Source organism: Zonotrichia albicollis, chromosome 2, assembly GCF_047830755.1.
Source record: "Zonotrichia albicollis isolate bZonAlb1 chromosome 2, bZonAlb1.hap1, whole genome shotgun sequence".
NCBI lineage: Eukaryota > Metazoa > Chordata > Aves > Passeriformes > Passerellidae > Zonotrichia > Zonotrichia albicollis.
The window spans coordinates 29,013,264-29,037,189 of NC_133820.1; the positions used below are offsets into that span (position 1 = coordinate 29,013,264).

The 23,926-nt window shown below is 40.1% G+C and overlaps 1 protein-coding gene across 5 annotated transcripts in view; it reads left to right on the top strand.

Annotated features, from left to right (window-relative positions):
* The first annotated feature begins 3,668 nt into the window (after nt 1–3,668).
* The window catches only part of AP1S2 (adaptor related protein complex 1 subunit sigma 2), a 35,016-nt gene continuing 14,758 nt past the window's right edge, over nt 3,669–23,926 (top strand). For 2 of the 5 annotated variants that reach the window (XR_012578913.1, XM_074534673.1), the window contains exons 1-5: nt 3,669–3,878; nt 4,854–5,032; nt 12,214–12,322; nt 13,222–13,359; nt 21,066–21,159. Coding sequence is in view for 3 of the 5 variants with exons in the window: in XM_074534673.1 (XP_074390774.1) it covers nt 4,854–5,032; nt 12,214–12,322; nt 13,222–13,359; nt 21,066–21,110 (471 nt within the window). In the remaining 2 variants the exon portion in view is untranslated. Of the gene's footprint in view, nt 3,879–4,853; nt 5,033–12,213; nt 12,323–13,221; nt 13,360–14,617; nt 14,645–21,065; nt 21,160–23,926 lie in introns of those variants that run through there. The other 3 variants (XM_074534674.1, XM_074534672.1, XR_012578914.1) reach the window with 3 other exon arrangements.

Sequence of the window (23,926 nt, forward strand, 5' to 3'; positions counted from 1 at the left end):
ACAACATGGATGAAGTGCCAAATGCCAGGAGGTTATGGCATTAATTTTTGTATAAGACCCACTATTGCAGACAAAACAACTACAGTCTAATTAAATAAAAGCAAACAAACAAACCAACCCAACAAAATTGACATAAACCACAGCAGTCAAACCCAAGCAAATTTAATCTTGTTTGATGTAAGCTTCCTTCCTGCCTCTCTCCCCAGCTCCAGGCAGTTCTCTTCTGTGTCTCAAGTCATGCTGGAAATAACTTACAAAGCAAACTCTTGGCTGAAGACCCCAAATGTCTTATGGTCAATGAACATATCCCCTGAAGATTTGCCTTACATCTAAAATGGAATACAAAGTATTCTCCAGCTCTACAAAGGATTCTACAACTATAGCAGCTAAAAAAATCCATCCAAAATAAATCAGGGGATTATTATCAAGCAGGATATAAGAGAATGAACAAAAGCTAATGAACAGAAGACTCACTGTGTCATGCTAAAATTAGACTGCACTGACATTTGCACTGTCACGGGTTTGTGGAACACTCAAAGGCATATTATTGTTGTAAGCATCATATATATCTTTATCAATTTGATAATTAGAGCTAATTCAGTACATTTCTAGTTCAATGGGTGACAGGATAATGTCATAGAGGAAAAAATTATGGAGTTGGTATTAAGAGGCACAATTAGTGCAAATTTTAACACTGAAAAAAATGTGAACAGCAAGTCTTCTGAAAGTTCCTGACAGAACAGCAGGAACAGAAGGGACAGCATTACCTCTGTCACTGTCCCCCAATACAGGTGCTCAGTCCTGAAGCCAACTCCCTCAGTCACCTGTACAGCCAAAACCAGCCTTGTTGGCAATAGGAGATGCACCAAAGTGCCAGAACAGGAAAAGTGATGGGAACACAGAGGTGGGAATGGAAGGAGAGGGTGGGAGAAGCTGGTGTTTAGATGACCTGACATGGAATCACACCTTAAATTGCCTAAAATAAGCAGGGTCATTTTGAAAGAAATGAGTTAAGGAATGATCATGTGAGTGGCAATCCCAGCAAGCTTGAGAACATTGCACCCTCTGTCTGAGATAGGGATGAGGAGGCAGGACAGGCTGTGGAAGACAAAGAGCTTCTGCCAAGTTGCACCTGGCTAGAGTTTCCACCAGTGCTTCCACCAGTGCCCATAGCACAGGGCTCACATGCCTTATCACAGCACCCAAAACTGTGTATAGCAGAGTGATTCTGCCCAGATGTCATGAAGAAACTCCAGGTTACAATCTGAAGAAATCCAGCCAAGTAAAAGAGAGAAGGGAGAAAAGTAGTGGAACAATTGCCCTTGTATCACTGTATGAAGTGATATGCTGTAAATGAGCAGTAAAATCTGGGAAAAAAAAAAAAAAAAAAAAAAAGGAAGAAAAAAGAAAAAACATACAGGACTGAAAAACAAACAAACAAAAAAATCTGAAGCTGAAGCTTCAAGACATTATGCCACCAAAATATAGGCATTTCTTGAACTAGCTGGGTAGTTTGATTTTAATCAACTATGTGTTTGTAAAATGCATAGCTTAATCCATATGCAGAAATATTTCCCTGAGCTGGGAAGTGAAAAATCACAACACAGGTCTGGTGTAACTCCTTCAGAAATTCATTTTGGAGCTCACATTACCGTAACAATGCTAATAAACATGAAGTTGCACAGATGAAGAGAAATAAAAGTTGGTTGCCAGCTTAAATTATGATTTACAAATCTCAAAGCCCGTGAAGTGTACATGCACTCAGAGAATCACCAAATACACGATGCTGAATTCAAAGACGAGGGAAGTGCTGATTAGGAAAGGGATTGTTTATGAAAGTTTTCTGAAAAACAGGGTATTTTAGACCATGGAATAACCTCATAGGAAAGAAGCAGAACCGCAAAGCCTGGCAACTGCTGAGGACAAAGTGACAGCCTGGTGTAAGGGCAGCCTCTCGGAGGTAACAGATCCACACACAACTGTCCCTGTGCTTGATGAAAGGCAGGTTAACATGAGAACGGGACAGCTGCTCAATGAACATTAAATGGGACAGGAACAAGCCCCTACAACAGCAGCTCTCATTTTCTACACGACCTCTAATACTGCAATTGCCTGATCCATTCAGCTTGGTTTCACATACGCCTCCTTGTCCTCATGCCACTTCACTCTCACAATTATAACCTCTTCTATAAAATCAGGAATACATCTGCAGTTTTCCTCAAGTACAATTGACTATAGCATTCCTTGAAACGCCAGAAAATTGGCTTTCCTTTCTGGCCATGCACATTTTTACACAAAAGCATTTCCAGCCCCAGTTTCTGCTGCCATAGCCGTTTCGTAGCCAGAAGAATGGGCGCTTATTTAAAGTGTCAATAATAGAAAGTAATAAAAGCGTGACACATCCTGAGGCGCTGGGAGCTGCTCCTGAGGGGGAGCTGCTTTGGGAGCACGACCCTTTCCCGGGCTCTGTCGGTCACTGTCACACCACTGTCGGATCAGCTCTCAGGGCTCTGCTGTTCATTTACTGCTGGGGGTGGTGGTGAGCAGCGACGATACCGAGAGCTTTAGGTGCTCGAAACATTGATTTTATAATAAGGGGTTCCGACTTCGTCTCGCAGACACCGCTCTGTTTCTTCCAGCTAACTAATGTGTTTTCAGCCCACCTCCATTAGAATTTTAACACCAACCCGCAACGAAACCAAAACTGGCCATTCAACCAAACCCCCAAACGGAGCTGTTTCAGCACGCAGAGCCCCTGTAGATACACACGAATGATAATTTTAAAACCAAGCATTAATGAAACACAACACCACCAAATCCCTGTCGGCGGCTGGTCCTGCCAATCTAACTGCAGTTCGCAATCAAGGTGACTTTAGGGGAAAAACCTCCCCTTGCAGGGGCAATCCCCTCACACGGTCGGTCCCCTCAGAAGGACAATCCCCACACAGGGTCGGTCCCCTCAGAAGGACAATCCCCTCACAGGGTCGGTCCCCTCACAGGGTCGGCGCCTTTAGAAGGACAATCTCCACACAGGGTCGGTCCCCACATAGAGTCCCTCCCCTCAGAAGGACAATCCCCTCTCAGGCTCGCTCCCCTCAGACGCAGCCCCACCGCTCCCGCCCGGTGCGCGCCCCCTCAACCTCCGCCCCCCTGCCTCCCCGCCCCCCGGGCGCGCACGTGCTGGAAGGAAACACGGCGCGGCGCATGCGCGGTTCGGCCGCCCCTCCTTTACCCCCCCCCTTCCAGCTCGGGGCTGGCGGGGCCGGGGGAGGAGCCTCAGTCTCCGGGCGCCTGATTGACTGATGTCATTTCCCCGGCTCCGTGCCGCGCCCGCCCATTGGCTGCTCCCGGACCGCTATCTGCACCGCGCCGCCTGGTTGGCTGTTGCTGCGCCGGCCGTTGCCTTATCGCAATTCGGGCCACGCGGATTAGGGCATCTAAACCCCGCCTCTTGCTCCAGCCCCTCCTGCCGCCAACACCAGCTCCGCCTTCCCCGCCTTTTCCTGCCTCTCATTGGTCCGCAACAGCTTCGCTCCTCCCCCCCGCCCGCGCGCTGAGCTCTCCGATTGGGTGACGGCCGAGCTCTCTCCGTTTCCCCCCCCCCCCCCCGCGGCCGCTGATAAAGTTTTGTCCGGAGGCGCTAGGGCCACGCCCCCTACATTCCGGCCCCGCCTCCCCACGGTCCCGGCCCCGCCCCTGACCTGCCCGAGGGGGGGCGGCCGTTGAGGCGCGCGCGCGCTCGCGGCGGCGGCACCTCCCGTCCCCTCCCGACCCCTCCCTCAGTCCCGCTCGGCCGCCGCGGCGGCAACATCGGCAGTACCGCTGTGGGCAGAGGTGCCTGCTTCTTCTCCGCCTCAGCTCCGCTATCCCCGGGCACGGTGAGCACAGCCGCGCGCAGCCGGGCTCTCCTCCCGAGCCGCCCGCTCCGCGCCGGGGGAGCCGGGGCGGTGCTGGGGCCGGCGGGGAGGCGAGGCGGGATGTGGGGAGGCTGCGGGGGCTGCGGGGCTCTGCCCCCGCCCTGGCACCGCGGAGCCGCTGCGGGCGCGGCCGTCGCTCGTCGCGGCTGGCGCTGGTCACGCTTGTCACCCGGGACCAGGCTGGGCTTTAGCATCGTATTTCGTGTCTGTCATATTGCCTGGGAAACTTCGCCAGCCTGATACAACTTCGAGCAAAAAGGCAAAAGAAAAAAGCCTGAGCCTTTTCATTTAATGTTACCGCTGCTGGAAAACACAGCCCGGCAAGTTCCTCTTAAAATATAATTGCAACATCACTCCTTTAGAGGAAGCGAGAGCTGGAACATAGGACCTCAGGGAAAGCACTTAATCTCTCCTTTTGTGTAACGTGGGAAGAGACTGGGCTTTTCTGTGCCGTAGGACTCTCCGCTAGGAGGTTTGATGTCTTTTAAAGTATTCCGAGGCTTTTCAGAAAGATTTTAAGTGCAAATTGCTCCTCTAAGGCTCTAATCGGCTGAATTGGAAATGAGGTTGGGTATTGGAAGAGTCTGCTGTGCTGTTTTTCTGTCATTTTGGGTGGAAAACGCAAATGAAACCATAGGAGTGCTGGACGTGGCTGGTCTGAAATTGGGGTATATTCACTCCCCAGCCCATGGTTCTGACACCCTTGTGAAACTTGTGTGCGCTTTCTTCTGCCTTGGGCTTGACTGACCTTGCTCTGCAGAATCCTTTGTATCATTGCTACTTACAAGTCTTGTGTAACATCTGCTAGTGCTATAGAAATATATAAAATAGTTTTGATGACCGACTTGCTTCCTGCTTGGTTTTTCTCAAATCTTTTCGAAACTCGGAGACTGAGATTAATGCTTTTCTTTTTTTCCCCTCCTTCCAATTCAACAGATGCAGTTTATGTTGCTTTTTAGTCGCCAGGGGAAACTGAGACTCCAGAAGTGGTATGTCCCATTATCTGACAAAGAAAAGAAGAAAATCACAAGGGAACTTGTTCAAACAGTATTAGCCCGCAAACCGAAAATGTGCAGCTTCCTGGAATGGAGAGACCTGAAGATTGTCTACAAAAGGTGGTTCTGTCTCACTAACCTCGTAATTGCCATACATTACAAACCTTGTATTAAGTAGCAAGAAAATAATGAAGGTTGTTCTTGTTTTGTTGTTTGTTTTTGGTTTTTTTTTTTTACTTCCCTCTGCTGGTTACAGAGAAGACTGACTTTTCTCTTGCATCTAATTTGATAACCAAGCAGGAGTCATTCATGTGTGGAAAATCACTCATGCATTGAGAAATGTACTGAAGAAATGAGCTTTCCTCCTATTTTTATAAGGAGTGGCAGTTCTTCCTGGTAGTCTGTTTAGATTCACGCAGTACGTACATGCTTCATATTTGTACACATTTCAGATTTAATAAGTGATAAAAATTTTATAAATATTTACCTCAAGAAGTGGTTTCATAAATCACCTGAAAATGTAACTTGCTTTTAAAGGCTTCTAGAAATAAGGAAATAGTTTTTCATAGTACTTGGTTCGGGTGTTGCCTTTTTTTGGGGGTTTTTTCCCCCCTGTATGTACAAAAAGCGATTTTTCATTATTGAAAAAAATCGTGGCTAGCTTTCTTTTGACGGAAGTACTATATAATTTTCTTCACGATAAATTCATTTTTCAGGTGTTCCCTAACCTTTGTAGGACTATTTGGCAGGCATTTTTTAGCTTTTTGCTGATCTTTAGAATGTATCAGAGTGTAGTGGTGTGAGCATAATTCTCCAGAAATAACAGTAATCCTCCTCCTGATGTGGTATGCTGCATCTCTCCCAGCTAAAGGTGGTGCTACAAAGCCTTGAGTTATCTCTCTTGCCTAGTTAGTTGTAAACCTGAGAATGTTTATGCATTCCTGTTTTCTCATGGAGATGGTAGATAGTTTGTGCCCCACAGTAAATATTGTTGTATTCCCTGTAGATAAGACAGAAAGGACTGGAGCAGAAATGATCAGTTTGTAACTCTTCTTAAGGATAAGAAATGGGTAGAAGCAAATATGTTTAGATGTTTTCAGTGCTGCTCTCATATATACATTGGTTTGTGTGAAGATACATGTGTGAGTATTGCTGGTCTGCCTAATGCATGTAGTTCTTCAACACAGGAGAAAAGAGGAGAAGCAATGCATGAAGGTATGCTAATAGCAGACACAGTTTCTCCTGCCTCTTGATTGCCTCACAAAACTCCTAGAACATATATGTAGACAAGCTTGCTCAAACAAGCTTGCTTGTGTGCTTCCTTCCATGTTAATGCCTGCAAGTGCCTTTTCAGCTGGGCATTCATGGGACTAAATCAGAAAAATGAGACATGAGTAGGCCAGTCTGTTCCTTCCTTACCCAGTCTTGAACAGCAGTAGTTGTTGTGGGGATGCTTCCACACAGCTGCTTTCCCTCCCTGTTTGTTGCTGTTAACAACTCCTTGCCACGTCCTTTTGTGTCCAGGAGCTGGTGGGAATTGGGGTAGGACTGTTTGGGTTGCTGAATGTTGTGGAGTTCTTGCATCTCAGTGGTGTGTTGTGGGTCCTGTGGTCAAGGAGAATGAAGAAATTTGCTGGGAGACATCTATGTCTGGCTAAAAATGGTCTAAGTACTGCAGTCTGTCTGCTGGACTGCTGGTGTGCACAGCTGACTGCAGTAGCTTTTTTCACTCTCTGCAGACCAGTCTGGCACAGAGAGCCTGTGGAACTGCTGAAGATGAGCTTGTACCAAGCTAATGAACATCTCAACTCTTTTTTTGACTGAAACATCACCAGAAGGACTAGGTGTAAGAGATGATATTTTAAACCTCTGTCTCTGGTAACACTAACAGCCCTTAGGTTTGTGGGACTTGTTCCCGTCACTGCATCATAGTTAAAGATGATGAGCACCAGCTAGTATGATTTCTTTGTAAAGGGTGACTTTTTATAGCTGAGAAGGTGATGGGCTAAAAGCGAAACACACGAGAAGGAACTCTGTGGCTTGTGAAATTGCAAAAGGTGCTCACAGTTCCTCTTGAGCGTCTCCAGAGGCTTTCTGCTAAGATTCGTTCTTGTCTGATCTATTGCTGGGAGTGATCTGAACCTGCTGGTGCAAATGTTTTTTAATAGAAGTTGTGAAAGTATGTGCCTATTGTTATTTTGCATCTTAAATTCTTGGAATTTATGTGCTGTTTCTCTTTTTAGAGTGTGTTTGTTTTTCACAGGTAGGAGAATTGAACCTAGATATTGCAGCTCAGAGAATGTTTGGCAGTATCAGAGCTGTATTCAGGGTCTCATCATACCTTTTTGAAGGAATAAAATGAAGTTAAATGCAGCAGTTGGCAAGACAGGAGCTTTAACTTCCTTATGATACTTAACATTTATTAAGACTGCTGGGCTATTTTGATTAGCCTCCTTAGCTCTGTAGCATTTTCTCTTTATGGGATGTTTTCTGAATTTTCAAGGAAATCGATCTTAAAATTCATTTAAATGTAGGTGATGTAGCTTTTATTTCCTTCTGGTTTCATACATGTACCATTTATAATGGCTGCAACACAGGCTCAGTCATTGCCTTATAAAGTTTTTTTCCTTCAGCACTACAGAGCACAGACAGAAAGGTGCCCAGCTTTTGTCATGGTGTGTGAATTGGCTTCTATGTATTCTGTAGCTGCTTTGGAAGATAGTTTTTCAGGCTGATAGACACCAGAAGATTAAAAAGAGAATGTGGGCTTCTAACTTCAAGAAGCATAGAGATTTGAAGTGACTTGCTGGGAAAATAAAAAATTAAATATGGGAAGCCAACCACAATTATGGTTTATGAAAATAGAGGGGGAATCATCTGCAGACAGCTGATTAGAAACTTAACAAGCACAGCTGATGTGTGTGCTCTTCACAGTTTGTCATTTAAAAAGTAACATAGTGGTTTTGGAGCATATAGGGTAGAAGTTCATGCAGCTTTCCCCCTGTGGCAGAAAAAATGTGTTAAATGTTAAAATTTCTAATTTTTTCTTGGAAGACTTCTGTTCACAATTGTAACTTCTGGCAATATGAGTTATTTTCATTGTGTAGTATGTTGCAGTCAAAGTCAGAACTTGGAGAAAAACCTCTTTTATATAAAAATTTTACTTGGTTAGCATTTGTTTAGCTGCATTTATGGGACACAGTTTTGTTATTTAGTTATTTGATTAAGGATTGTGGCTTTGCTTTTATGTGTCAGTTTGGAACTGTATTTGGAATATGATATTATGAAACTACAATAGCTATTGCTCTCTTGATGTGGCAGTTGTCTTTTACTTTTGCACGACATAACCATAATCAGAGGTTATGTTAAAGATTTAGAATAAGTTTCAAAATTTTCTTTCTACCCTCCCTCCACTGAAAGAAGCAATGAAAGAACCCATTGTGCAGGTACTGTGTCTCTTCAGGTGTTGTGAGCTGAAGGTACAGCCATGTGGCCAGTGGAATGTGCCCAGCTTGGCATGATCCCTCTTTTTCCTTATGTATAACTTAGCAGCCAGTTGTACCTCTTCAAAGTATTACTGTGATGTTAGTCAGGTAGCTTTGTAAAACTGGCTGAATGCAATGATTTTAGTGAATTTAGATACTTGGACTGGATAAATTTAATTAAAGTCTTCTTTGTACAGAATTTTAGCTTGTGTGGCACTAGGAGGACCTTTGTATCAAGAAGCAACAGCTTTGTCTTAGAGAATTAGCAGAATAAAATTTTTGTTCATTTTGAAACTGCTGGGGGCTATAGCCTTGCTGAAATAAGAAACTGGAAAAGTGTTTCACTTTGATAGACTATATCCTGGAGCCTCAAAGTTCATGGTTTTTTAAAGAAATGTGTAAAGTTGTGGGGCAAGAAAAAAAACCTTACATCAAGCACAGCTTACTAGTTGTCCCAGTTTTCATTGGGTTAGCCAGCAGCCAACCACAGATTCTTGGACTCATTAAACACTTGTCTGCCTCCTCCTTGTCATTTAGAGTTCAGTTCTATTCTTTCCAAACTTTGTAAGCTTTAAACTTCCACAATTAGGATCTACATGCCAAGTGACTTAGATGCTGACAGACTTATGGCTTGTTTGCAGGCTTAGCTGGTGCTGAACTTGCAGGGATGACTTGAAGCAGGTGCTCCCTCATCAGGGAGAGCAGCGCTGAGCTGGTAGGATTTGGAAGTTGTGCTCTGCCCACAGTGACCTGATCTCTCAGCAGAGTTACTGAGCCTGGCTGTGAGAGCAGAAGAAGAGAACTCTGCTGAAGTATTGCCTGCCTGTTTTGAGGCTTCCCACTGCTGAATTATTGCAGCTCTTGAGGGAAAGATGCATGGATTTGTTTCCTGTCAGAAAAGAAGAATCTCGAGGCCATCTGTCTGAAGGCAGGAATCTGCATAAGTATTTATACCTGCTGTGTTACCTTTTTCTTCTTTAATCCTGTATTACATTTTCAGGTGATTTGATCCAAACATTGTTTGGTCTCTCTGGTTTTGGTCTCCTTTCTGGTAGGTGGAGGATATTTATCATAAAATATTGCCCTCATTTCCTAAATGAGGGCAAGCAACTGAACTGAGTCTGATTATTATTTTAATAATGTTTAGTGAGATAAAAAAATGACCAGAACTACAATAGGAATAAAAAAGGCAGAATGTTTCTTACAGACTACACTTTATTTACTTCTGGGAATGTACTTTTCTATCAGGGTTTGCCTTTTCATCGGGTGCATATGAAGGTTTCTGTCAGGCCCATTAAGAAGAAGCTGTTTCTGCAGAGCAGAAATCTTTTTGAGCCCAAGTAATCTGCTTGTCTTTGTGTGGATACTGTCCATATAAACTTCTGCACTTGGCAAAACTTCCAGTGTCTGCTGTGGATTATAAGTTGAGGCTTTTTTTCTGAAGCCTTTCCTGCAGGGGAAAAAAAAATTAAAATAATGCCTCTGAGAATTTGGATCTGAAGCATTCCTTTGTAGTATGCTCATGCCCTTTGGTATGACTTGTTTTTACTCTTCTGCCTTTTGCCATTTAGGCTCATTAAATCTGCATTTGTTTGCTTTTGTTGAGTAGGGATCCATTAGTTATGGTTGCTACTAAAAAAATAAATACCAAAATATTCTCTGCATATAATAGTAGATACCCATGCCTCCATTTTGTGTTGATACCCACTTAGTAGTTTTTGTTTCTTGGTCTTATTTCTCCAGAACTGCAGTTGGCAGGACTTGAATGTGCAGTCTACTTGCTAGCTGCCAAATACAGTCTTTTGAAAGTATGTTTTGTGCTCTCTTAAATGAGGACACTGAGAGCAGACCATGTTCTGAGAAAGTATTTAGTGTTGGACTCCCTCTCTCCCCTCCTCCCTTCTTTTTCCATAAAATTGTTCTGTGTGTCAAGAGAGACTCCTAAGTACTAGAGGAGCAGAGATGGAGTTTCCCATGTGAATAAACTTAAAATATTTGAGTCAAATTTGATTTGTAAGGCATGTTGGTACGTGGTTCAACTTGTGTTTAAGCACTGTATGGAAACAGTTGAACTGCACTTCATCGTAATCAGTGCTGCTCTTGTGCAGGTGATGAAAGGCTTTGTTTACATGGATTTGGCCTGAGTGCTGGTGATTAGTGCAAATATCAAATAATGTGTCAATGCTCTTTTTTGCTACAATGAAATATGATAACATGGAGCTTGATTTACAGATTCCTCAGTAAGTTTGAAAGCACGTTTTTTCTTTATAATATTTCTTTCCAATACTTTTAAAAATAGTTTAGGTTCCTTATACAGATTGAATGTTGCAAGCTACAACAATGACTGTAAATGTCCTTGAAAAATTAGTGAGGCATAAACAGAACAATGCAGAATCAAAAGAACTGTGCTCACATAGGACTTGTGATGAGCTGATGAATCCCTGTGGTGAAGAGATGAAAGAGAAGAATGAAGGTGTCCTTCACTGAAGGTGTCTTCCTCTCTTCCCCCATCATGTTTTGTGGTAGGATAGGCAATAATATTTTATAGTAGTTTAAAGATTTTGTATGAGAGCTGTTCTGATTAATCTTTCATGTTGAAGCCGTAGCAATTTGATTTGGAGCAGAGCGGGAGAAGGGGGGACATTTTCAGATCATAAATGGCACTGGATAGGTGTCTTGGAGATGAAATTCAACATAACTGAAAATACAGCAGGGTTTTTTCAGAATTTCTAACTTCTAAAAAGTCTGACAAGTCCCAGCTGATAAAATATGTTTAATGTTTAAAAGATGGATGGGTTTCTCTGTATGGGAAACAACTATGCACCTTAAACTAGGTGTTCATATCTGGATGACTTATTTTTCAGTAGGGTTGGCTGCACAGGAGTGCTTAATGGGGCCAGTTGTCCCGTCTAGAGGCAAACAAAAGCTGTTTCTGGTTTGTGTAAATTAGCATTTGCAACAGGTGGCACTTGAAATCTGGTCTGTGCCACGTGTGACTGAAAGGCATATGGTTTTGGCATGTTAGAAAAGACTAAATGGGGTTTTCAGCTTTCATTCCTGCTTTGTTTGTTTTTTTATTTTATTAGGTTTCTTTAAACATGGCTTGAACAAATATATAATAGAGCACAGTAGAATTGGATGGTCTTTTTGTTGAAGTGGAACTGGATCATATCTGAAGTTATGACTTCCCTGTCTTCCAAGATGGAAGTGGATGCTAGAAACTATTTGATGGCTTCTCATCAGTCTGATGCTAGGACAGTTAGTAGGAATTGCATTGTTGACATTGCATTAGTTGGGGTGGATGACATTGGTGTTTGTTTTGGAGTTTTTGAGTTTTTAAAATTCTCTGTGAAGACCAAACCCTAATTGCTAATTCAGTCTATCTTTCTTGAGGCGTTATGGTTTTTATTATCTGTGTATAGCTTACATGATGATAGTTTAACATGGGATCAGTTGGTTAATATACTGGTGTGTGGATGTTAGAGAGAGAAGAGAAGGTATGTCATCTCAGAACTCTGTCATGATACCACAAATCAAATATATTTAGTTTTCCAACCACCTCTTTGGCTATTTTAGTTCTGTCAGCTAAAGGATGGCAGAGAGGGAAGTCATGCTTGACTCAGAGACAAAACACCCATGTACACGTATGTGTCTTCTGGTCTGTCAGCCATTCTTTGGCAGGACTTGCTTGGTTATGATTTGGATACCAATATGCTGAACTTGAGTATGAAGGACTGCTGAGAATGTGATACTCCTCATGTGCATTCATTTTGCTTATGCTTGTATGCTAACATCAGGATTATTTTGTTATTACAGATATGCAAGCCTCTATTTCTGCTGTGCAATTGAAGATCAGGACAATGAACTAATAACTCTGGAAATAATTCATCGCTATGTAGAACTTCTTGACAAGTATTTTGGCAGTGTGAGTTAAGTTTCTTTGTTTTGGCATTTCTTTTTATGCCCACAACATTTTTACAGGAACATAACCAACTAGTAATTGAAAGGTGTATTTAATACATTTTGTGTGGCTTGCTTGGCCAAACTAAGCTGATGGTTGCCTCTATTAAAATACAAAATTAAATTATTGATTTGTAGAAGAACTTTCATTAATCTGGTGTTAATTGCCTGTATTTGTTTCATTTCATAGTAGTCTAACTTGGGGGTCAGATAAAATCTTACTCTTAACAGGAAGCTTTTCTTCCCCTGGCACTGCTCTAGTGTGAGCACCTCTTACATGTGCTTCCAGAGGAGGCAGTTGGTTGTGAAGGAGCAGGAATGGTAAGGAAAGGTGTGAGAGACATCTGCTTACCCAGACAGCAAACACAAACTGCTACAGTAATGTACATGAACGCTCCTAGAAAAACTGCTGCTCATTCTGCCTTCCTTCATAGGCCTTCTGACTATGAAATGCAGACTGAACAAGAAATCTGAGATTATTTATTTTCATATCTCTCTGTAAGACTGTGTGAGCTGCCTTTGCATACTGCAGGCAACAGGAGAACTTCTATAGGGAATGTTCTCTTGTGTCCTGAGGAGCTGTGTCTTACAGACTGCTGTGCATTGACGCCTTTTTAACAGTGAAAGCTTTTTTCAGAGGTTGCTGTAGCTGTTTTTAACTGAAGAAAAAATCTGATGTTTTTTTTTTATCCTCCAAGGTGTGACTTTTATTATTGTCCCAGTCCTTACAAGGTTACAGCCTTAGGCTAACATCATGATTTGGTAAAGCTTGGTGAAGCTGTGAACAAGTTAAGTTTTGTGAGAGGATATACCTCAAGTGAGAGTGTCCTTCCACTTTGCAATAATGCCTGATGTTCTTTTTAGGTCTGTGAACTTGATATCATCTTCAATTTTGAAAAAGCCTATTTCATTTTGGATGAGTTCCTTTTAGGAGGGGAAGTTCAGGAGACATCCAAGAAAAATGTTCTTAAAGCCATCGAACAAGCAGATCTCTTACAGGAGGTAAGCACATCCAGCTTCTCTGGCCACAGTGTCAGCATGGTAGGCTGGGACTCAGAAACCTCCTGTTCCTCTAAGCTTCTAGAAGGTATTTTGTAGCATGCTTAGCATGTAGTTTCAGCTGGTTGTCCTAAGTGTGCAATAGGATGATGTTAGCTGCTCTTTTCGTTTGGTTTGGCATGTTGACTTTGTAACCTACTGTGACTTCATGTTCTGCTAGTAAATGCAAGTGGCTGTTCTGTGTTTGTACCTAGATAATTGTAGATCATGTTAATTTAACTTAGAGTTGTTCATGTGTCTTTCATTCCTTCTTTTTATTTATTAACCATTAATTTTTTTCTCGTACCTGATGCATGTCCACTTCTTTACTTTTTCATTGCTGAAATCCAGAAGCTAGACTCTCTTCTTTGAGACTTGTTCAGGTATAGTTCTGATTAGTTCTTAGACCTGCTTTTCTGCTGTAGGCTGCTTACTCTGGAACATTTCCAAGCTGACAAAGCAGTGATAGTAGTGCCATAGAAACATACAAAATAAAGTATAAGAACATTTTTTTTTTCACTTTGAATGCTTTTGTTGTTTGTTATTATCACAGAAGAATGATGGATTGCATGTCTACCATTTTTTAAAAAAACATTTGATGTGAAGGGGTTCAATGGTATAGAAAAACTTAATTTAATTTCTCCATATTTCTCCATTCTGTGCTGGTTATTTTGGGTTTATCTGATTTTGTTTGTTTTTTTTTTTTCCTTACTGAAATGTACATTGTTAAGGTCCTTGAATGTCTGAATGGGAATCAAAAATTGTGGTGTGCTGCAGAATCATCAAGTCTTGTGTGCAAATCAGTGAATATATGCTTTAACAGGGATGGTTCACCTTTATTTTTTAAAGTCTACTGAGGTTTACAGTTTTGATGCTATATAGATCCAAGTTACTCTATTTCCCCCTACATGAGCCTTCAGTTTGTTATTTTCTCCTATGAGCTAAGTGCTTAATTCTTTTACAAGCCTTCTGTGTTCCTCTTGGTAGTCTTTTGTTGGACATAGTATTAGTAGGATGGGGAAGCACAAGGTGTTCTTTACCATGGTAGCTGGTTTTTTTTTAATCCCTTCAGAATACATGCAGATCCACTACACATTAAAGTTCTTGTCATGAACAACGTCAGCCATTACACACAGATTTGCTACCCTATTTTTCTAGAAAGGAAATACATGCACTTATTTACTTCTTGTGTTCTGATTCAAGTCCTCTTTACTCTTTGTAGGAATTATCTTAACCAGAAGTCCTGTTGCAGTATACAAAGAGGGGACAAAAATGATGTGTTCATTCTCTTAAAATCTTTTGCTCTTTATATGAAAACATATGTAGCAGATTAGTTATATATTCCAGTTTGTCTCCTGCAAATACAGTTAATTGTACATAAAGTAGAATAACTATATTCTTTCTCATTGTTACTGTTTTTGAACTTTATTTTCACTACTTTTGAGTGTGGGCTGGTCTAAAGAAAAACACATTTCTAGGAATTCATTACTATTTTTCTTTCCAAGCAACAAACATTCTCTTTTTACAGAGAATATAATTTCATATTAATATAACTTGAAGTTAAAAATCTTAGACAAAGGGAAATATCACTTTTTCAATGTGAGACTTTTTCTTAACCCTGGTAGCTTTACTCTGATACCCTTCCTTTCCCCATCTTTAGGAGATTTTCAGTTGCCAATGTTTATTAAATAATTTTGATTAACTTGAAATGTAGCAGTTTATCACAGCACCACTGGAGTCCTACATTGGGCTTCTGTGTTTTTCATTCTTAGTTGTATTGACTGTTGATCAAGTATAACACTACTCCCTATACCTGCTTTTTATAAACCCTGTAAAAGTCAGGGTTCAAATTAAATTGAGCTTCCGATAAATTTGGACTACTGCTGCTATGTAAATGCTGGGTTTGATGAAGAGAGTTGTTAAAATAAGTTTCTCACATGTGGAGAATTTTTAGTATTTTGGGTTAATACCTGCTTCCCAGAAGACTTCAGAACTACCAGACTGAAACATGATGTAATTCCAAATACAAAACATATTTTTAGCAGGTTTGTCGTGTGTTTGCTTTTGACCATTCAGATTTTCATTATGTGCAACAAAGTAATTATTTTTGCCAAACATGTATATGTACATATGTACACACATACACATATATAGATAAATACACAATATTATTAATTGAGTACACAACATTATTAATTAATAATGCTACAGGCATTGGTGTCTGAAGTACCTTAAAGATGAAGAGCTGTAAAGAATACTTACACAAAAGAAAATCATTACAGATCCATTAAGTGACTGTTTGTGTAATGTTAGGAGGAAATACACTAAGGCACAAATTGCTGAGTAGTGAATTAGTTCTTAAGCAGCCTTTCCTACTTCTATTTTCTGTTGAAGTTTCCCAGGATGTACTTCTGTGTCTGAGCACCTACTTCAGTTTGTCATAAAGTTCTTGGTGCTGTGAGCTCCCTTCACTAACTGCTACAGATTGTGTGATGGAAGCACACCAACTTGTTTAACCCCTCTCACCTTCACATTCTTGTTAGTTCTTTAGGAATGTACTTAGTTCAAGTATTCATTCCCTAACGCCTCCCCCATATTTATTGCCACCTGATAACTTATCAGCAGTCAGTCATCAGTATTGGCAGTGGTACCCAGATGAAGGGTAGTAAAAGGTAATTAACTCCAGTGCTTCCATTCTTCCTTGTCTCTCTATTGTAGAAATGTTTCTCCTCAAAAGAATGCTGATGATTTTGTATCTTGTTTGCTAGAGAGATTTTAATACTTAACTAGTGATTACAAAGGTATGCACTGCTGAAAAGGTAGTTTTTGCTTGTGTGAACAACTCAATTATACTGAGGAAATTGGTAGATGCAGTGTGGTGTTGCATGAATTAAATATATACATGTGATGTGTGAAACAGCTAAAATATGAGCCTGTGCATCATTTTGTGACACTTGAGATTTTTAAGGCATGAAACTACCAATGATAGATGTTCTATACAAAAGAGAGATTTTGATTTATTTATCTCAAAAGTCTAATTGCCCTGGGTTTTTTTGGATGGCTTCAGTAGTTCAGTATGGTGCTTGGAGGTTTGTGGTCGTTTCCTGTGCAAAAATGTTGAAATTAAGGAGTCAATAATTATAATATTTAAACAGAGCAGTCATGTATATATTTTAAAGCAAATCTGTAAGACTTGCTCCTCTTAATTTGAAGTAGGAAAAATTTCCTAAACATTGGCTATGAATGAAAATGGTTTTTGTTGATTATCTAAGGCAAATTTTAGAAGAATATTTTGGAAATCATCCCCATTTTGTTCACCACTGTTCTTTTGTTGGATTTTTTGTGTAACTTTTAATACTTGGTTGCAGAACATCTAAATACTTAAAAATATATATTTTTAAAGAGGTTTCTAAATAAAAAGGCCAACGAGTCTCCACAAATCAGACTTGCTTATTTGTGTCACTGCTTCAGTAATGATCAAAAACTTAAAAGCTATGTGAATGTTTTTTTTCTTAGGCTCTTGCAGTTTGGCCTCAGGCAGTATTTACTAGTCCTTCCACATGAAGAATAAGAGATAAGCTATCAATTAACCTTATTTTCTTTGCTTTCAAACCCTTGCCTCATCCTATATCCAGAAGGGTGCTGACAGTGTTCATGTTGGCTGACTTGCCTCAGATGCTTAGGGTTGCTGCACAGATTTAAGCTTTTGGGTTTAGAATGAGCATCTTTGGAAATGAAACTCTGGTGAATTTCCTGCATATGCTATGAGAATTTTCTTATTAGAGATGAAATGTGCTTATTGGAAACCATAGGTTTGAAAGTATGCATAATAGTAGGTATTAGGTTGTTCTTCAGATGTGCCAAAACTCCTTAATTTTGTCATTAGCACTGTAAAAATTCTTATATTTATGCCTCCAGTGGGTGGGAGTGAGTATAAGGGATTTTGTCTGATTTAGGAAACAGACTTCGTAAGCATCTTTGTATTACCATTTGCCTGAGAAACTGACCATAATGAATGCAATTAATTCAGTCTTCACTTAATGTTTTTTCTTAAATATGAACTGTTGAAATGGACTGCCTTTCTCAGTTGGCAGTGGCATTATTTGCCTTGGCTGTACCTGTGTTCCCCTGAATGTGAAACAAGAATGAATAATGAAGTCTTTATTATCATGGAGATCCAACTGCCTTGAGTGTCATCTTCTCTTCACATATAACTTCAGTCTCACTTTCAGATGGTCAGCTTTGTTGATCAGTTGGTCACTGCAATTTTAAGACATGCATCTGCTTGATTTTAGGCACAGATAATGATTTACATTTTAGAAGATACATATATATATTGACCTATGAGAGTTACTGTGAATGAGAAATGATAGATTTTTAGTTCATTATTTAGGGATTAGGAAATAGCTATGATTTTTATGGATTTAGAATCCCTCCCAACTCACAGAAGAACAAGTTGTAGTGTTTTGGTAGCTGATGCTTTTGTAAAATGCGTTTCAGAACTGAGTCTCTGGAGATGTGTTTACAGAAGAAAGGGGTTACAGTGCTGTTAGAGTGTTTGGCACTCTCCATGACACTCAAAAAAGTCATGTCAATCAGAGGCAGTCCCAGGTGACTGGGAAGAGGGAAGCTTTGTACCCATTTCAAAAAGGGTAGAAAGGAGGACTGGAAAGTACCAAGCTGTCATCCTGACTTCTGTCCATACCTGGAAGGATCATGGACCAGATCCTCTTAGGAGCTGTGCTAGGGCACATGGAAGCCAGGGAGGTGATTTAGGACAGCCAGTATGGCTCCACCAAGGGCAAGTCCTGCCAACCCCTTCTCTGGGTTGGCCTTTTATAATGGAGCAACTCTGTCAGTGGGCCAGGGGAGGGCTACAGATGCCATTTATCTGGGCACAGTTCCCCACAGCATTGCTCTCTCTAAATTCAAGAGGGGTGGATTTGATGGGACAGTTACATCCAAAGGATAGGAGTCAATGGCTCGGGGTCCTAATGCATTTCAGTGGTGTTCCTCAGGGGTCAGCAATGGGACCAGTGCTGTTTGATATCTTGGTTAGTGACATAGAGGGATTGGCAGGTGACACCAAGCCGAGTGGTGCAGTTGACACTCATGAAGGATGGGACACCGTCCAGAGGGACCTGGATGGCAAAGCTGGAGAAGTGGGTCCCTAGGAATCTCAGCAAGTTCTACAAGATCAAGTACAAGATGCTGCACCTGGCTCAAGGCAATCCCTGGTATCTCTACAGGCTGGAGGGTGAGCAGGTCAAGAGCAGCTGAGAGGGACTTGGGGATGTTGATGGATGAGAGGCTGGACATGACCTGGCAATGTGTGTGTGCAGCCCAGAAAGCCAGTTCTGCCCAGGGCTGCATCAGTAGCAGGTCAAGGGAGAGCATTCTGCCCTTCTGCCCTGCCCTGGTGAGACCCCATCTGGAGAGCTGCATGCAGCTCTTAGGAACAGACCTCTAAAGGTTTCTGAATTTAATTGTAGCAGACAGGTCTGTAAACCTTGATATTTCTGTATTTTTAATAGATAATTTTAAACTCTCCTCCTTGCGCTGCAGAGTAGGCTTTCCTGTAAATACTGACCAAATTACACTTTCATGTTTAAGGCAATAGACAGTATTCTAGAAAAGGAACAGTAGAATCTGCATCTCTTTTTCCCAAATAGTAATGGGGGAAGAGAGGTTAACATTTTAAGATTTAAATATCTTCTTGAAAAAGTGTCAGTGTGTCCAGGAAGTTAGCATTACTACGCTTTGACCTCTTCCCTTGCTCAGTCTGTTTTTTTTTTGTTGTTTCTTCAAGTGTGTATGTATGTAAGATGTGACTAATTCTGTTACATCAAAGAAATCAAAATTAGAAGATGTTAAGACTCAACAAGTTGAAGAAGTCTTTCATAAGTGTTAAATATGCATTCATTAAGCTTTGCAAATTGAAATATCAGAAAGTTTCAACTAAAAAAAAGACAAATTAGCATAGGCAGTCCTTGATGTCTCCTAACTCTCCACTACCCTCTCTGATGTGAATGCCATTACTGATCAGTTTCTAAACTGTGAACTTCATCATTTATTGATATTAGCAATTCTTGTAGCACTGTTGAGGGTGTATTAACAATACACAATACACTGAACTCTTTGTGGATTATAATTCTAATAAGGATGTATTTATTCTGTACATTCAACTGATAGATTCTTTTCCAGAGACACTGTCCTCAGCAATAGAAGCACTGTATCAGGGTGATGCAATGAGAATTTTAGCACTGCTGCATGTGCCATAGCTGTTTTCAGGAGTTTAGTCATGTGCTGCTCATCAATTAGCATAGTAAATCCAGTGAACAATTGCAGAAGGCTGCTCAGGAGTAAGGAGTATCTTATCTTCAAAATCAGGTGCTCTTTCTGAATGCTCACATTAATCTGCATTTTAATAGAACAAGTTCATTGGATGTGGCAGGATGTTGAAAAGATCAATGTTGATGTTTGTATCTTAAGATTGTGAGGAGAAAATTCCATTTTTACTCTGTTGTCTGAGATGATGTATCATGTTGCAGTGCTACTACCCTTTCCTAGAATTCTCACTACCTGTGAGATGGTCTTAGAGTGCCAGAGAATATTAGGTGAAAAGAGTACAAATGTCCCCAGGAGGCATCCTGTTGCGTTTGGTTTTAGATTCTCATTTCTTTGTGGTCTTCTCTGTGTGTTGTACAGATGTTGGGGCACACTGCTGGTATGTTTTAGGACTTTTATTTATTTTTAAGGGAGAAGCTATATTTTTTGTTGCCAAGCTGTCTAGCAACAGTAGTAGTTCTGGTGATGGATATCAAGATACAATAAAAGTGTGTATATTAAGTTTTATAAAGGCTGAAAATTTGATATTAAAAGGCAAAAAATAATCTGAGAAGACCTATTGTTCACAACTCTTTGAGAATTCTAAGTATGTTTGATTAACGGATTGATTCAAGTGAAAATGTTGAACTTTTAGCACTAAGCAATACAACATGAAAGTGACTACTCAGCAAGTAACAATGGTGACTTAATAAATATGAATTTTGAATTAAATTGTTACATTACTTCAAGGATGATAGGTTGACTACAACTTCTTCATGAAACAAGTCTTATTATTTATGTTAATAATAATACTGTGTGACAGTTAATCACTGAATGAAATATATGTAAGTTTTGTATTCTATTATGCTTTTAATCTGTTCCAGTAATGAACAACTGCTCTTTAAAAAAGTAATATCTTTGAATTAAAATTCCTTCATGCACATCTGAAGCTTTCTAAAGAACTCTTTACAACATACTCTTTTAAGGTACCAATATCCTGTACCCAGTTGAGAAATGAAAAGTAAACTTTAGAGTTTTTCTGATGCATCTCCTTGAAGTCTTTGAATAGATGTTTTCTTCTGGTGCATTTGTATTTGCTTTCTTAACAGTGGACTTTTAGGAAAACCTATTGAAATTGTATTAATCTAAAGAATAACAGCTGAAACAGATTTAAGTGAAATAACTGAATTTACTTTTGTATATTGTTTAGAATATTTTTAAGTCTTATTTTAAATGTAAATAAGTTGTACAAGATTGGGTGGATGTTGGGTTTTATTTGCCTTTTTTTTTTTTCATTTAGTAGTTGATACTACATTTTCACTGCTGCTTGATTTTGTTTGTAGAGCCAGAATGAAGACTGGGGAGGTTTGTCTGAGGATATCTTATGATTAAGAGCAATCTAAGGCATTAGCCCTTTTGACCCCATCTAAATGATTGGTAACTACCAAGTTTACCATTTTGGTGGCATGGATTAAATGGGTGCTATGCAAAGAGTGCTGCACGTGTAATTAAGTCCTTGCAAGGGTAAACAGAAAATGGGTGATGGGCTTAACTTTCTGCAACACTTGCATGATGGTCTTTGAAGAGTGCTTTGAGTGTTTCCTTTTATTTTTCTTTTACGTACTAACCGCATCAACTTGAAATCTCTGACTTCTACTGGCTTTCTTTGGTGTTGGTAATTAAGTGGGATAATGCAAGTTAGAGAAATGGATACCAAAGCTAATAACTAAACAGATGTTTGGCCTTGTTTACTTACAATCAGCCCATATGAACATGTATTTATTGGAAAATGAGCTGTTTACATCTGCTATGCAAAGAAAATGGGCCCTAAAAAGATTGGGTGCTGCTGCAATTGACTGTGTATCAAAATGCCGGATGCTGCATGACAGAACAAAGCTTATTTGCATATATAGTGCATTGCAACATATTTTTGTCCAAAGCATAAGTGGAATACGTTGTGGCAGTCCTACTAATGCAGGTAAGATTTTAATTTGCATAAAGCAAGTTTAAAACATACACGAAAATGATTTGCTGAGAAAAACTTAATTAGTCTGCTACTTATTTGATATAATGATAAATGAGTAGTTCAGTAAACAGATTGGCTTTTGTACTGTGGAACTGTGGTAATAGATCTAATTTCATATGCAGCTTTATAAATACCAGAATTTAGTTTCCAGATAAAAGAAAACAATTGTAGTAGGCAAAAGTATTTGTAATATGTTCAAAACCAAATTCAGAGCTGGTGTATGGGTATTTTTACCGTTTAAGAGTTTCCTAGTATATGATAGAGCCATTGATTTGTGTTGGGAAGAGGAGAGCAGCCAATAATCTGCTTGCATATTAGACCTGAAGAATTAGGGCAGTCAGCAAGTCATTTGTTGAAAACAATTTCTTTATGAGCTTGGACATATTCTAAAACAACTGTAAGAAAAACTTTAGTGTTCAAGCTTGATACTTTGCACATTTCCCCCCCAATTTTATTGCTTTTTCTGTGCTATACTTGATAACAAGTTCATGTACAAAGAGTGTGATTCTTATGGTGAGGTTAGAATTGAAACTGTGCCTGTAAAATTTTCCTTGTGATTAGAACTTTAAAAAGCTACCTGCTTTGTTCAGCACCTGTGCTATGAACAGAGCTTAGGAATCCTAGTCTTTTTTTTTTTTTTTTTTTTTTTTGTGTCTCAAATGGCTACAAAGACCAATTCTGATACATACAAACTCAGGCTTAGATAACTGTGTGACTCCAGTTTACTTGCCTACAATATTTCCCTGGGTGAATTCTGTTTGTGGGCATAGTTTTGCTTGAAGAAATGTGCTTTGTCCCTGTTAAATTGAGCACAGTTGTATTATCTGATGCCCATGGAATGCTACTTCTTGGCCTGTACTGTTCCTTAGAAGGAGTGAAGGAATAGTTGCTGTGTTCAGATCCTAATTTACAAGGTTGTTGAGGTTCCTCAGAATATGGAGAAATAGAAATGGCATCTGCTGGGCTGAGTGGAGAGGGACAGATAGATGTTGCACATAATCAGAGATGGGGAATAGTTAGCCTGCAGTAAGGTGCTGCAGTTTGTGTATAGGAATGAAGATCATCTGGGTTAGAGAAAGATCTCCTGAGGTAAAGGAGGTTGCCTAGGGCAAGGGGAGGAGTTTGGCTCAGAGCTTGGGTGTTTGGATTAACCTGATGTTTAACTAATTGGTTATACAACTTTAAATTACTTTAATCCTTGTTACTCTGAGGCATAACCAAGCCTAGAATGAGTAGAACTTGTTTTTTTTTTGTTTTTTCTTTTAGAGAGATTTTCTGTAATCCAGGGTGTTGAGTACTACGTGTTCCATGTGGCAGTTGTAATAAGCCACATATTCAGAAGTAGTTGGTTTCATAGAGAATGTGGTGAAATTTATGGTAAGCCTTGCATAATACTGAAAAACCACGTGAAATATTGATGTACATTCAGATTGTTTTGTGTAGAAATTCTGCTTTCTATGGAAAGCATTTTACAGTGGTCAAGTCTTGGTGTTGAGTCGGGATGCTTATCACCCAAACTCATGCTGACAGTGACTGTTGTTGAGAAAGCTGGGTTTATTCTCACTCCCACCTTTGTGTTGATCTGCTTGCCCTGTGCTTCTGGGGCTCCTAGCTTGTTAGCCAACACTTGAGCTCATGTAGAGGGAGCATGAGGGAAGTGCCAGGAGGAGAAAACCGGTGGCATTGAAAAGGGAAGTAAAAGCAGCTGCTTTTGGCAAACCAGGACTTTGCTAAAGTTGATAGTACAGCTTAAATTATGTCCTATTTTTTAAAGAATCACAATATGTAAGTGCTTTAAAAAGCAAGTGTTCCACACATCTTGTCCCGACTCACTGACTGCTGTGAACCCCCAAGTCAGCCTGCAGAGGTAGGGTCTAATTTACTTGTCATATGCTGCACCCCTGCTGCTGGCCTGAGTCATAGGAGTGTAGTGAGGAGCTTCAGCAGCAGTATTGACTTTGGGAGTTTTCAGCTGTCCTTTCTTTCCCTCTTTCCTTGTGCCAGAAAAGCTATTTATACAACAATTCTAGAACTGGATTTCAGATCCATTTAAACTGATCCAATTCAAATTGTTTATTTTAAAAAACATATAGTTAGCAGCTTTTCTTTTCTGTGTTTACAACTTGCGCCTGCAAACATTTGTCCAAACAATTGTAAGAATGCAGAGTGCTGCAGTGC